General features: G+C 38.0%; 1 protein-coding gene across 1 annotated transcript in view; it reads right to left on the reverse strand.

Annotated features, from left to right (window-relative positions):
• The window catches only part of LOC139727033 (uncharacterized), a 45454-nt gene extending 35264 nt beyond the window's left edge, over positions 1-10190 (reverse strand). The window contains exon 1 of the mRNA XM_071638013.1: positions 9782-10190. Within this exon, the coding sequence (XP_071494114.1) occupies positions 9782-10190 (409 nt within the window). The remainder of the gene's footprint in view (positions 1-9781) is intronic.
• Positions 10191-16715: the final 6525 nt, after the last annotated feature.

Raw genomic sequence — 16715 nt, forward strand, 5'->3', positions numbered from 1 at the left:
CCTAACATCCAACTAGACCCCATGGACGTGATGGAAGACCAGCTATTGTAGCTGCTATCCAGCCATCTTCGTAGATGGAAATGAAACAAATAGGCCTATTAACAGCTGCATGCAAGTCACTTAAGTCACTGTATTAAAGTAACTTGGTATTTTTCTCACACCTTCTCTCCCCCCCTCTCTCTCTCTCTTTCTCTCTCTCTCTCTCTCTCTCTCTCTTTGTCTTTAAGCCCTCTTTTCCTGAATCTTTCCACCATTATTCATCTTCTCGACCGGGGACCACCAATGGCGGCGGAATAAAAAGCATGAATCTAAAGGCCATCAGATTATGAAGATCCTTCCATTGGTTTAGCTGCTAATCGACATGACGCAGAACTTTGCCCTTGGGACTGAACACGCAGTAACTATACATTAAGCTAATCCTTGTCTCTCCCCCCCCCCCCCCTCTCTCTCTCTCTCTCTCTCTCTCTCTCTCTTTACGTTCCGTTAGGAAATATGGGCACTCTCCGTCGTCCCTGCTTTAAGTGGAACAAGCGCGATCGCATTTACTTTTTTTTTCCACAATCGATTCCCTATATGAAGGCAAAGGCATATCCCACATACGTTGTAAGTAGAGCAAAACAATGGAATGACACCAATCTCGACGCTTTTCTTATTATCCATTTCATTATATTCATGGTCTTTCTCCCAGTGGCGCAGCAGCAACAGGTTGGTAACGAATCCCGTGCGCATTTGGTATATAGGTAAGTTGGACGTGAGGAAGCTCTGGCGCCAATTTGGCGCCACGTCATTAAAAGTGCGGCGCGCAGTGTGTGGCGCCAATTCCATACGCCCCTGTTGATCCATGTGAGGAATCGCAGAAACACGCTCGAGAAGGGAATAGTGGTTGGTGCTGCGCTGTGCTAATGTCCATGCCGCTTAACAGCCCCACTCTTTTCTCTCTCGCTCTCTCTCTCTCTCTCTCTCTCTCTCTCTGGAATGACTTGGGTCCAATCATTCCTGAATGCTGATTACTGTTATGAATGGTGACCATTTACCTCACTTAATTGCGAATGGACGGGTGTGTTGTTTCCAATGTCAGGCACGTGGATAATTGGTTCTAACTGTCCCAGTTGTCAAGACGATAACAATACGATCATTTACGAACATGACACGCATACTTATCCTGGTGTGGGATTTTAGTCACCAATTTTCCACTGCCTTAAAGTGGGTCTTCTGTCAATATTTGTAGGGGTTGCTAGTAGTAGACATAGCGCTTTTAGAGATATTCCTCGTAAGACGTAATTCTTTAAGTGCATCAGGCAAAGGAAGAATTGATTTTAAAATCGTTTTCTATGAATGCTGGTCTAAAAGAAGTTGCGGTGTTATCAACCACAGAAATATAGAATATCTTCAATATTTTCCTTGAGTCAGCATGGACGAATAATGGGCTGAAACCCAACCCCTCTTGATTGCGAGAATACGGTGGATATATCGGTGATGTGATGTATCGGTGCAGATACACGTACACAGTCACCAGACAAGAAATAACATTCTGTATGAATGTTCATCAGGTATCAAGCAGTTGACGCGATAAGCTTGAGAATCATTGATTCATTATGAGCCTCCGACTTATTGATTTACCCATTAAGAGGCAAACACACAAAAGCCAATGGAATCAAACAGCCCAGTTCAGACAGCAGCTATGATTATATTGTAGCAAAATAATCATTAGACTGCAATGTCAGGGAGCTGCAAAAAAAAAGTCATCTTCCATTACACAGGTATTATTGTGGTAAGCCTTCCTTTGCATACATTATGAGGTTAATTTATGAAATGCACCTTTTGAATCATTTCCATCTGTTGCAACTTTGTGAAAACAGAGTGGTTTCTGTAGCCTAGTGTAGGTGTATAGCGCCACATTCAATTCAATTCAATTCAATTTTATTTCCATTTCCATTGAATAAACAGAAAAAATATATACAATACATTTACAGAACAAATTTATAACAATTTCAAAGAAAACGTACAAGTGGTCACGAGTAACAACAGAATTTCGTTTCTAAGGTATATACCTAATACAAAGATTAGAATGGAAATGGAGGGTCCCACTTAAAAAGCAAAGCTTGTAGGGTATGGGACCCTCAAAAAATACGTACACAAGGTCAAAGAAACCACATGTAAATGGCCATAGGAGGTTATCCTATCGGTCCCGATAAGTGAGCTCGACTTTGTAACAGCACCTGGTTTTGTTTTTCTGATATGTAAAAATAATAATAATAAATATATATATATATATATAATTTTATATATATATATACATATACAAATACATATACACTCAGCAAAAAAAAAGTAAACGCTTTTTCAAGTTTAGATTTCTCATCAATTTTGACTGAAAGCTAATGTATTATACACCATATTGAAGGTACTCGGTAATTTAATTGGCTATCAACCTGGTAGGTCAACATAACGGGAAACTTTACGCCTGAGTGAACACCACTGTTTGTCTCTCCCAGGACACAAAAGTAAAAATTATTGCAAAACTGAACAAGTTGTCATTCATGTGTATGTGCTCTTCCATTGGACAATAAGAACAAACAACAAATTTTACAAAAAAAGAAACATGAATTAAATTGAAAAATTAAACCTTTGATCTCTATGATATCTTTACAAGCCAAAAGATCAATGAAGGCTAAAAATAATGGAGGAAAATAAAGCATCTTATGTCAAAACAAAATTCAAATGAAATAAGAGAAGAAGCAACAATTAACAAAAATGGTACAAATTTGAGCTTTTTCTTCAAATTAGAAAATCGTAAATAATGTTTGTTTCTTAAAATTGTCACATGGATTCTTTAATCACTAGATTAAAAGAAATAGATAAAGAAATTCTGCTCATTTAATCAGCTTTATGCTTATTGTTCTCTATGTCATTTAAAAGAAAATTCTAATCTTTCCCCCTTAGTTTCCCACTTTGTTTTTCTTAGAAGTTATAAAGAGATAAAGAGAACAAAAACTTATTTTTCCTATTTCATTCATGTCTCTCATTGTGTTAAATTGGTCTTTTGTTGTAAATGTTATCGTGAAGGGCACTTGCAAATGAAAGAGAACATGTCAATTTTTGCAATTTTTAATTTTGTGCCTTGGGGGACAAAAACAAATGTGTTCACTCATGCGTTAATTTTTCTTTTTGATCAACCTATAAGCTTAATAGCCAATTAAATTCTCGTCAATATGGTTTAGAATACATTGATTTTCATAAAAATCATTTATGGAAAATATGACATCGAAAAAGTGTTTACTTTCTTTCTTTTTTTGCTGAGTGTATATATGAGATATGAGAAAGGAAGGAGAAAACGTTGGGTAGCTTTGACATCATCATTCTTTTCAAATGTCAAATGTCAGTGTGTGTGTGTGTGTGTGTGTTTGTTTGTTTGGTTCTGTTTTGCTTTTGCTTTTGTTTTTGCTTTGTTTTGTTTCATATCTTTTCAACAATCCGGTTCATTAATGTACATGTATTAAAATTTGTGAGTAACTTTCTCCGGAGCTCACCCAATAACGATCAACGCAATTTACATCATCATTCTTTTCAAATGTCAAATGTCAGTGTGTGTGTGTGTGTGTGTGTGTTTGTTTGTTTGGTTCTGTTTTGCTTTTGCTTTTGTTTTTGCTTTGTTTTGTTTCATATCTTTTCAACAATCCGGTTCATTAATGTACATGTATTAAAATTTGTGAGTAACTTTCTCCGGAGCTCACCCAATAACGATCAACGCAATTTAATCTGTTCCAGTTTAATTCAATACTTGGCATCCACATTGCATGCATGACTTGCTGTTACATCGAGCAACCTCGAGCAAGATTTCTTGGTTATCAGGGGCAACTATGGTATACAGTAAGGAACTCACAACGTTTAATGTGTCTTCACTTGGTTTCAACAATAGCAGCGCTTAATTTAGCTTACCCGAAAGCTGTTTATTGGCGAAGTCCTGGTGAAGATGCAATATCAGAAAATCAATGTGAGAAATTTTGTAAGTCTTGCGTGGTGACGGGAGTATGAAATTTGAAAAAAAAAATAATTCTACAGCTATGTGCGGTTTATTACATCAGATGACAAAACAATATTGAGCCTCAGGCGGAGTTCTGTGAGTAGAGAGGAAAACTGTCATACATAATTATATTATGGATACCAGTATACGTATTTACAACTATAGATAGACAGATAGATAGACAGAAAAGGGGAAAATGCATATATTTTTTTTTTGTCGGTGTTTTATTTTGGGATTTGTCTTCTTCTTTTTCCTTACAATGGATAGCCTGCCTCCGTGTCCACTAACAGTTTCTTATCCAGTACAAGATTAGACGTGTTTTATTAAAGTGAAAAAATCGGCAAAATATGGCATTCTTATTTCAGACGATTTTGACCTCTGGAATGGCATCGTCCCTGTAAAAAAAAAAATAAATAAATAAATAAAAGGAAGAAGAAAAAATGTCATATATTTCATTTCATTTTATTTCATTTCAATTTATTTTCATATCTCCCAATGAAAAATTCTGCATAATTTGATATAGTAAATGAAACCTACTTAAAATATACTTAAGAGTGTGTGAGTGTGTGTGCATGTGTGTGTGTGTGTGTGTGTGTGTGTGTGGTGTCTGAAGGTGTATGTACATAATTATTTCAGTATCAAAGGCCGTCGTTTCATGTAGTTGAAAATCTCAAGCAGGTTGCAATCTGAGCATACTAAGATGCGGGGTCCTTATTTTGAGCGGTAGTCAAATTCTGAGTCAAGAATGGAATTTTCCACACTTAACGCCCTCATACCCGTCTTAAGGTCATACTCATTACTATCTATTCTTATAGCCCTCTATGAATTTATAAGCCCGCCTCATAACTCTCAGTTATTAAGGGTGATACCCATTTTATGGCCGCCGTGAAAACGTAGATGAGAGTTTCTGGCGGGCATTTAATTACTCTAGGTCCGTGGTTGTTAGGCGATTTCAAATCTTATTCCGCGCGGGTGCCGTGCCCTGGCCTATAGGAAATTGTTTTTTTTTTTTTTAATGAATTGCAGTGATGTCTATAAACTATGCGACTAATATTGGATTCATTGGAAGACTACAGTGTCAGGTATTCGCCAGTCTATGCTATGATATATTGACAATAACAAAACTTCAGATTGTCGTTAATCACTATTTCCTACAAATTACAACACAGATTGATAGAGTTGTTGTAGTTTTTAAATGCGATAAGTGATCATTATTAATGGCAATGTTGATTTGAACGTTGATTTTTAGAATTGCGAATTAGTTCGATTTTGTGTCTGTCATAAATTAAACATCAAATCAGAATGAAGAGTTGTATTGGGTATAATGTTGATCAGAATTTTTCCCATTGGGAATTAGGTTTGAGTAGTAATACTGATGAGAATCCAGGAATCTAGGACAGTTTCATTGTATTTTCAGACAGAAAAATAGAAACAACTTTCATGAAGTTATTTTCTGGAGTGAACCCATAACCGAAGTGGATCTTAAAGGAGAGCCTTCTTGAATTCAATAGTGTACCAAAGTGTGATGTCACAGCCATTAATCTCCATGGAAACTGGTTCTAAACAACATCACCTGACCCGCGCGTTTCTTCGCGCGTATATACCTGGTTCCAACCCAAGGTATTGCAATAGCATGTGACTTCGGTACTCTATTTGAATTTGCCAGCCTCCTTAAAACATGTCAAAATGGCTTATGTTGTGGGGGATGTTTGGGCACATGAGAGTCATCACTGATGTTTGAATAGAGTCATCAAGAATATGTTATCATGATATGACAAGATCCATCTTAAAATTTTAAAAAAAAGATAATTCCGTAAGTATAACACAACGGAGGAAATGAATACCTTTAAAAGTCCTGTTTACCTTTGAGAGCAGTGATTTAAAAATGTTCAAGATATCACTATTGATGCATATCTTTAGGTCAGTTGTATCACAAAACATCCTACCATATACATTTTTTTGCAATGGAGCCTAAAATGTAAAGAGATATCACTATTTTGCTCATTAAACCATAACTGTAGCCGGTTTTTCTGGAAACATCTTTATTATAACTATTGTTAACATTTTTTATTATTTAATTTAACAATACTAAACATCGATTATACTGATTCAAATTTTTACATCGGGTGTTTCTATCACTAACTCACATTTTAGATCTACTTTCAGCACTAATGCTGGGTATTTTTTGTTTCATCTGCAAGTGGTAAGTTATGCCTTTAAAGAAGGTCGTATACAAAGTAATTGACATACCGTAAAGATCTATGCATCGCAGACGACTGACAAACTTACAAGGCATTTCCTTTTTGTAAGTATGTACAGTATGTATCTCTCTCTCTCTCTCTCTCTCTCTCTCTGTTTTCCCCCTTTCTGTCTTCTAATTTGAATATTTCCTTTTCCTTTGAAACGCCTCCTTCTCTGTCCACTGACGTTTTTCTCAAACAAGATCAGACTTGTTTTTGAAGTGAAAACGCCGGGAAATAATCACAACATTCTTCATGTTTTTATTTTCCTCTGGAATCGCATGGTCTCATTCTTATAAAAAACGAAAAAAAAAAAGACCAACATAGAAAAAAAAAGTTTGGACAGACAATTTTATGTGCTCTGACAACCATCAAATCTCATGTTTCAAACGCAGGCTGTTTTGAGGTAAAATGACATGAATTGCAATCGACTTTTGTGTCACATATCACTGCAATCGATCGTCTGCTATGGGCACTGCTATCCAAATTAATGGGCATTCAATAACCCGAGGTCAAATCAGATAGGGGAACAATTGCATCGCAGCCGTACATGCAGTTTAAGTCTTGGCATGATACATAATTACAATGTCTTCATCCATCAAGCGCCCCGTACATCCGCAGCTGTTTATGATACATACATCGCTCAAGGGAATGGCTGCAGACGACAGATTTAGACGCTTTACATTGATTTGGTTCAAGAGAGTGTATTGACACACGTTCTATTCTTAGCGCATCACAAAGCGCGCGTCGACGGAAAATAACCCGCTCCTTGGCATGTACAGCGACGGCTTCCCTCACACATCAAGTATCTGCAATGCCACAGTCAGTCCCGGCGAAAGGAGGATTTTTGCCTCAAATTTCTGATGGTTTTTTTAAAATGCCAGAAATCCTATCAGCTTCCTATATAGCATCCAATCAACAGTTGATATAGAGTGTTAACTTTCTCTGGATAGGAAAGGCGTACATAGTTTACTTGTCAGTGTTTTGATAAAGATGATGTGTGTCAGAGACTGTTTCTCTCAAAAGGCCTGAAAAGCTTGATTGCATTCTCATGAGAAAAAGTGTCACTACTGAGCTGTTACACGAATATGGGAGAAAATATCTTCTCGATCTGAAATGATTGAAATTTGATGTATACAGGAATGATTTATATAATGATACACAATATGTTTGTAGGCTTACACGATGTACGTATACATGACAATAATATATACGTATGTTGATATATTATAGAGATGTCTGGTAACTCTATACGGCTTCTTTTTTCAGAATTTCATATACATCATGCATCAAAAAAAAAAAAAAAAAAATGTCTCCGGTGGGGGTATGACACAAGGAATGGTCAAGAAATGTTGTCGGGAAAAAAATGTGAAATTTCAAAACGTAATATATTCCTTATTTCTTGTCTGATTTTTGTCATTTTTGTATCGTTCTGTAGGGAATATTTTTTCTCTTACTTTTGAAGTTTGCTTATTTTTGGGATGGATTTCCGCTTTAAAGACAACACTTTAATCTGTATATCAATCGTTATACACACGCACGCGTGGTTACCCCTGCATTTAGATATGCAACATTGATAAAACATTACTTTTCATATCAAAATCAACGTGTGATTTGATGCCGTACTATACATACACATGTACAATATTGATGTACGGTGTGTATACACATTTTGTAATCTTTCTTTAATTCATGTGTAATCTATGTATTCCTTAGGGGTTTTTTTTTAATGTGAGATTGGAGAATAAGTAAACAAACAAACATACAAATATACAAACATAGTGTAAATATAAATGATATTGTAATAATATATAATAAACATAGGCATATCAATAATTATTTATGCAATGCATGACCTTTTTCTTTAAACCTAGAGAGACGTCAAGGATACTTGCAAGTGAGTGAGTGAGTAAGGAAGAGAGTGTGTGCGTGTGTGTGTCCCTACCAGGCACCTTTAGTCTCAAGTTGTGTATTTTTATGCATTATCCATCTCTCTCTTTACTTGTCTCGTACAGTCTCTGTTCCTGCTGAATATGCTCGCAAAAAGCCGCACCCCAATGAGCGAAAGCTAAAGAAAGAAAGCAAAGAAAAAAACCACCAAAATCCCCCGAGTGACATTTTAAATGTCACGTCTATTCATATTCGTACATGAAAGGAAGTACAAAGAGTGAGCGCACTTCCTTTAATCTCCCTCCTCTCCTCTCTCTCTCTCTCTCTCTCTCTCTATCTATCTATCTCTCTTTTCATGTGAATGAAATGAAATTGAGCAGAAAAATATGAAAAAGAACTTGTTAACGGCAATGTTTTAAGTACCTCGACAGCAGGCCAACATTCATGTGTATTATTGCGTGATCTGAAGAATGTCTTCCGCAGGGAGGGAATCATTATTTCAACGTTCGAGAGATACCTCTGATTTCACATTGCTGTGGGACACTGGTGTATTCATTTTCGTTTGCAATTACCCAATCTGGCTTCTAAGAACATGAATGAATGCAGAGGATATGTTAGTAGGTCTATATGATATGTTTAAATAAGATAGGCAAGATTGTCGCCGTGATGGAAACGGGCGAGAGAGAAAGAGAGAGAGAGAGAGAAAGAGAGAGAGATAAAAATAGGAGCATTTTGCCAACAGTAAATATGTATAGTATAAAAGGCTTTATATCATTTACGCATCACAACCTCACTAGTAAAACAAGTTCAACTGTGTACATTACGTACTTCAGCAGCGTATAAACCCTACATCATGTTTTATCTAAGGACGTCTAAACGAAATGAATATAGAATATTGTGTCGATTTAATCCATATGAAGTGAAAGGTAGCTAATGAACTTATCTTCATTTCTCTACGCGTTAAAGACACAAGTGGCAAGTTCATACACAAGGTTAACTACTAGACACACAAAACAAAAGTCGGTTTGTTAAAGTTAAAACAACAAGACTAGTGAGCTGACAAGGTAGGCCTATCCTGTACCAGGTGATTGTAATTTTTAGACAGAAACGTTGCATGCAAAAATCCAGGAGAGTGTCTGCAACAACTGCCTTTATCATTCCTTTGCAGCTTGTATCTGTACGTTTATTTGATTGTCTTTTTTTCACCGTAGGAAATGAAAATATTGGTCAAATTGACTGAATATTTTTCCCTCATGTATTGACTCTATCTCGCGCTAAATAAAAGCGACACTGTATGGGATGTCAGGGTGAAACGTACATAACAACCGCCGCTAATTCTATTTACAGTAACCTCAGGATTGATTTGATTACTGTCGTTTTCATTAGACGAGACGTCTGAAACGTCTAGCGAAGGAGCTATCTGCATTGTCTTTGTGCGAACTGCTGGTAAAGCAGTTGTCGTGCTTGCATTCGCAGCCTTTATTTTATGTGCAACTAAAGTACTTATAATCATGATAATTGCCAAACACACAACCATTGCATGCATTATTCACGGAAAACGAAATGGTGGTTAGCGAAAAGAGCCTTGTTTTCCGAAGCGTGTGTCATTGATTCAAGAAGGATTTACCTGTATTCGTGTCATCCACTGCCTGTTCTGGCGTTCCTACATCACTCAAGTTACCCGTTCGCGTCTCATTGGTAACCAATGACGTCACCAGTGACGTAATAATAGCCGGATTTCCATCCTGCGTGGAATTTGCAAATCCCGACACGGTCGACGTTTCGTTGTGGAGGTAGAATTCCGTGCCGTTCGTTTGCTGGAGAGCCAGCGGCGTAGGGTGAGGCGGCAGGGGATGGGATCCATTTGGGGAGGGCAGATGGGTGTGGCTGGGTGTGGTTGGGAAGGGCGTGGTGGTGTTAAGGTACATTGGCGGTAGCAGCGATGGGTCCGAATGCGAAGACTTTTTGACTGGCTTCGTAGACGGAAGTGTTGGGTGTGTGTCAGTCAGTGGGGTCACGGTAGACGTCAGCGACATGCTTTCGAACAACCCATCCTCAAAATATGACACTAGAACAGGAGCAACGTAAAGCACTATTGTTAAGATCCCCACACTGTAATCCCAGTCACACGCGACCAAAACTGTCAAAACTTGTCGTTTGCCTTTCCACGCTCCTAGCGAATTGGTGAGCGGAAACTTGGAATAGAGCGCAGTAGGCTTAATATGCAGAGGCACGTGGAAAATTCTGCTTGCACGTTGTGAAGCCCTGTTTGCACGTTCCATGTCCACATCAAGTGAAGATGTGAAGAAGCCCAAACATGTATCCAGTCCTCTGGAGTACTTGATAGTCCATCTTCTAAATCGCATGTCCGTATTACAGGCCTCTCAATTAAGTCATACAACTCTATTGGCTGTATCTCTCATCTCCTGGAAATTTTCCTTTTCGTTTCTCCAGCCGGTTTTTGCTATTATTGTTGTTGTATTTGTTTAAATCTCCCATTTTTCACCTTCTTCCGTAGATTGCACCACGTAGTGGAGGTAGTACGCAAACAACCTCCTGAACAACATCGTTAAATGCAAGATTCAAACTGAGCTGACATCATCCTTAAAAGCGTCCTGCCAATGAATCCAATGGGCAAATGCGAAATACCCTGCGTCTAAATACAAAGGGGCTTTTTTCCGCACTTCATGTCATTTCAACGCGCTGCTATCAAGCAGATTACTAATGGTTTGTTATTTCACCTCGAAGTTTGAAACGAGGGGGAGGGAGGGTGGACGTACTACGTGCCATGCGACAGAAGAGATGGCGTCGGTCTGGGCGGTACGAGAGTTTGTTGGTCTTATTCCCCCAATGTGCAGCAGCAATTACGAGAAAGTGTGCCGCGCGTGAGATTTTACGCCGACTGCTCGCCTGACGTGCTTGTCACCCGAAGTGCCACGGACGCTGAACTCGTCCGTCTGTGATTCGCCGTCCGTCACTTATCCAACGTGCGCGAAACGGGCGACGCGCGGATGAATAAGCTTCAGAGCCTCGAAAGTAGCAATTAATGTGCGACCAGAAATCTTTCTTCGGGAATACGAGATTGATATTCTGATCTTGCTTCAATGCCACACTTATAACAAAGACATAATTAGATTTTCCTGTACAGAAGAAAATGAATAAATAAAAAAAACATGCCGTAATGAGGCAGCAGAGTTTAACGAGAGCGATAGAGATACACTGAAAAACGTGGATAGATGATTTGGTTTCGTCATTATATTTTGTTCATGTCATCGTTCTGATGGCATTAGAATATTGTTCAATGTTGACAGTGATTGCCGTCTTCACAGGGATAGATTCTTTCCTTACAAATTGCAGACAGTCGAGTGCAGCCTTGCTTCAGTCATTATTAATCAGCTGAATTTAAACACACCAAAAAGTAAAATGACATAATCGGAGGAAAAAAACAACAACCAAGACCAAACTTCAGAGTGAAGAGATGATGATGCGAGGAAAATACTTGAAAGTGAGTTTGGTAAGCATTGTAATTGCTGACATTCTTCGCGGCGGGGGAAGTTGTATGAAAAGATAATAATGCACAATGGTTTCCGCTCTTTCCTCTGTTGCTTCTTCAAATTGCATACAATCAGCGACTCTTGATGATGGTGACACATCCAAGCACAGATAAGTTCGAGTAGCGACGGTACAGAAAAGGTCATGATTTACGTCTGTAGAGGCTCTTTTCATTGGTTTACATATCTTGTTATATATATATATATATATATATATATATATATATGCATGTGTGTGTGTGCATGTGTGTGTGGGGGTGTGTGGGTGTGTGTGTGTGTATTTATGTATATATACCAAGGTATATGTATACATATATATATATATATATACATATATAATTAAATGCATTTACACGATTTTCTCCTACATGATTATACAAATTATAGGAGAGGCCTTGTGAATTTTCGCTTTTTTTCCTCATCCCCTTCATTTCTATGCAACGCAGCAGGCATAATTCATGACGATAATCGCTGTGGCACTTCAACCCAAGGCAAAGTATAATGACGATGATATCATTGGCTTGGTATAATGACCAAAAAAGGTTTTCTGAACCAAAGAGTGTATTCGGCTCGGGGGGGGGGGGGGGGGGGGGGAGGGGGCACTGGAGGAACCAATACAATGGATTTTCATTCGTGTGATAAACAAAGCGACGCGTAAAATCCCTATCACCCCCCCCCCCGTATGCTCTGCCATGTATTGTTACAAGCTGTCCAACTTTTTTATGATTACACATACGAACGTGTTCACATACTAATACACAGTTTGTCACATGATCCCTTATTTTTGCATATTCAAATAAAAAATGACTATGAACATATCTTATGTCTCAGTTATCTTTACGTTTTGTAAAATAACGTACATATTCATACATGTTTTTGTTTGTTTCCAATATCAGGTGATGAAAGCAGAATCAGAAACATATTCTGTTGATAAGGTTTAACGACCTGATTTTAAGCTCAAGTTGAATTGCATGTCACTGTATAGAAAAGCGAGTAATCTAACATGTATCTAACATGCATATCATGTATTAACAGTATGACCAGTTATGACTGTTGTTGTTGTTGTTATCGTCATTATTCATGACCTTTATTTTTTAGTCAATTGATTATAATGTCCTCACGGTTTCCACAACATTTTCTTTTCTTTGTACAAAAACGACGTCAGATGTTTTTCTTTCCTTGCATGTTTTGTCCTTCTTTCATGAATCTTTTTTTTTCCTTTTATGTATCGTGCCCTAACCGGAGCTTTGGTCCGAGCCTGATAGCTAGAAATATCCAACCAACAATTACTATTTCCTCCCCCCCCCCCCATTTTTTTTCCGTTTTTCCCCTCCTAAGTACACACGACACTACCGCGTCAGACGTTAATGCGTAGCTAATGCTTAATTCAACATTTAAAAAGGGTTCACATAATGGTTTCCTATTTGGATTTATGAAAAAAAGCTTTCACTTCTTTTTTTTTTCCTTTCTTGTCTAATGAAGATCGCTAAATGATGTATGTATTCCAGTGTACCCGGACGAGACTTGTCTTAACAAACAACAAAAACGTAAAAGGAAAACATCCCTGCCGTATGACGTAGGCCTATATCTTTTTGAGAGACATTATTCTATCTTAATGAAGTAAAACTTGCCTGGCTTGTGGAGAGCTATGATAAATGCAGTGTCACACAAAGGAAAGCGATGTAAGTTCCAACGAATCATTTTTGTAATCTAAAATGTTTCGTTTGTTTTGATTTATTAGCGAGTGTCTCATATTTTGAGAAAAATGATTAAAACAAAAGGAGAACGAGTGTAATGATAATATATTATGTAAATATTTTAGATCCTGGTTTTTTCCATTTAATAAAAACATCGATTTGTTTATTCACACATTCAAGCGGAATGTGCAGCAACGAATGAAATCAAAACAAAAAATGGAGAAAAAAGTGAGTGAGGTGTGTGTGTGTGTGTGTGTGTGTGTGTGTGTGTGTGTGTGTGTGTGTTTGTATGAGTAGGCCTACTTAATAATGTAAAACGTGTAAATGTCTATTGGGTGTGTCTTTTCTCCACTAACAGAACTAATTGATCTACGTCACTCACTGCTTTGTCGAGTGATTGATGGCGTCTCTTTGTGGCACCTCGCTGCCTTCGACTGCAAATCTGGAAAGCCTAGTGAGAAGCTGATCACGTGACTTCCACACTGCTAATGAAGAAATGAGTGCCGTTGATATGAGACGATTCTACCGATGGCTGTCCCATATTTTTTTTTCCTCCTTCACAAACATCACTTCAACTCCATGTCGGCCGCTGAGCTCATCGCCTTGACATTTAGGCTAGATCCGCTGGCGTGATAAATCACGGACAGCGCAATTTTGGCGGCAGTCTGACAGCTTAAAATTTTGTCGCCGCTTGATCGTCTTCTTCGCGTATTTCAATTGTCATGTTAAATGAATCTCGTACTGGACATGGTGAATACGTCAAACTTAACACACTAACACACACACACGCACACCCAGACACATACTTACATTCATAAACCTAATACATACATTACGTGTGCACTGTCCAAAATATCTAACACACGCATTAATTAAACGCTTTTGTTTCCCTGATATTAGACCAGAGATGATATTCAACCATACATCACCTTCTTATAATAATAGCCTGTGGCGGACACATTTCCACGTGATTTGTCTACTTGGTTACTTCTGGTAGGATTTTCGTTCTCTCGGCACTGAGTGCTTTAAGTTCGACAGAAATGCCGAGGAACAGAAGTGTTTTGTTTTTTTTTTTTTAAGCTATAGCTTTGAAGCCCGAATAGTATTAAAACTCAACTGCAACATGTTTTCGACCACTCGATTTTCTGATTGGATACCGTAATTGCCCCATGAACATACAAGCAATTGAGACAAACTGCCATCATTGAAAATGATAAGTGGACAGATTTTAATGCCGTCGATTTAAATGCGTGTGTATGTGTGTATGTGATTGTGTTTGGGGTGGGCGAAGACAGGAGTGAAATAAATAGTATTATTCCCGTTGCCGTGGTTACGTCTACCTTGCATTAAGTCAAATAATCTTTTTCCTCCTTCCTTTCAAGGAATCATCATAGTTATTCAAAAAGAAAACAGGTCCTGTTGTCACCGCAAGAGACGACGTTGCTGTGAAATTCAATGATAAGCATGATCTCATCTCACCGCTATGCTGTTGTTTCTTTTTCTATTACCCAACCCCGTTATCATTATTATTGTACTATTAAACGATCAAAGTAGTAACGAAAAAAATGCTAGCCTGAGCAATAATACACCATGAAATTCAGACGGATATTCAAGATTCAGACAATCTTCCTAATTCTTGTATACCAAACACTTTGTCACATCATGGCAAAACACCGGCCAACATACATCTGTACATGCAGGACTTTATAAAACTCTACATGCTATCTATGCTCCTTAATCAAAGGAGCGTTATCGAAGTGTAATACCCCCCCCCTCCCGCTTTTTAATGATATATGATAACCATTTCTACGGTGGGAACTGCACTAAAAAAAAAATGTTACATGCAAATTAACCTGGATGTTGATTCCTCCGCTAAGAAGTCCATAGGTTTGTGAACAAAAATTATGATAACAGCCATAATTGGGTAGATGATCTAGCAATTACTGTGTCGTGCCAAAAAAGCAGGAGATCTGCTTATGATTTGTGTGTCGGAGACTTCATCAGTCCACGTCATCATTACGTCATCATCATTTGTAAAATGGAGTTGCTATCAATATCACTATTATGTTTCCCGACGGCATGCTAAACTTCGAAATGGTATACATATTGCCATCACGTTTGGTTTGTATGTGTGTTTTATTTGCTTGTGTGTATGTGTTGTTTCTTTTTACTATTTTTAGGTCCGAAGTTGAAACTTCTACCATCCACTTTAATAGAGTGATTTTACTCTGCCCCCCCCAAAAAAAAAACAAAACAAACAAACAAACAATCAGATCTACAAGTAATCACTGATTCTCCCATAAACCTTACTTCTTCAAATTTAGTTGTTGAAGAATCGTTGACACCAAACTTTATACCATAGTGCTTCTACTTCGAATCTGCTTTTTTTTAGACGATGATAGAAAAGGCAACATGCATAATTTTGTGTTTTTACTGGAGAAAACATGATTCAGCTATCAAAAGTTAGAAGCGAAGAGTATACAATTTCCTCCAGGATTTCGAAACGCTTCAGTAATTACATGCATTTCTATGAAGAAAGTATAAAGCAAAATACGATTTGTGTTATTGATATATGCTAGATTACCTATTGTTCATAAGAAATGGAAAGCATCATTATAGCTTCTAAATATAAATTTGCCCTCGATCGCCGGATGACTGGATTTCCCTTTCATCCCCATTTCCCGTCCCCTCCCCTTCTCTTCCCCTCTCCTTCTTTCTCTCTTTCAATCTCTAGCTATATCTCTTTATCTATCTCCGCTTTTCTTGTTTTCCTATAGATCGCAGACTTATTTTTTTTTTCCTCAATGCATTTCTTTTTTTTCATCTCTCACTCAAAATGTCATCGCTGAATCTGCAAATCCCCCTCGCATAAGCAACGAGTTTGAAACCATGCCGTGTTGAATGCCGGTGAATGCAAGCCAAGTAAGCGAAGCGTGAAGAGGAATAATGAGATATTCCTCTTTTTTTTTCCAGTCACAGGGACTGCATCAAGAAAGAAGAATGTTGCCATGGTAACACCTGTCAGCATCCTAAAGGACCCTGCCTCATCCTTCTCGCGGAATTCATCTCTTCTCTAAGTCGGTCAGAAGAGGAAGTAGCGAGCAGTTTTTGTCGTCACACTTGTTGACTGCTCCACCCCCTGGAAAGAAGAGAGAGAGAGACAAAAAAAAACCCAAATTATCTCTTTATCCGACGACACGTTCGATACAGTCTTTATCTCAATAATTGTAGTCTCGTTTTCAGGTTTCTGACTGTTTTTCCTCCTTCAATATTTCATAATTAAAACCTTATTAGACACATTATTGAGCATACA

This window comes from Diadema antillarum, unplaced genomic scaffold (assembly GCF_040938485.1).
Source record: "Diadema antillarum isolate AM-2024a unplaced genomic scaffold, OU_Dant_1.0 seq00000112_RagTag, whole genome shotgun sequence".
NCBI lineage: Eukaryota > Metazoa > Echinodermata > Echinoidea > Diadematoida > Diadematidae > Diadema > Diadema antillarum.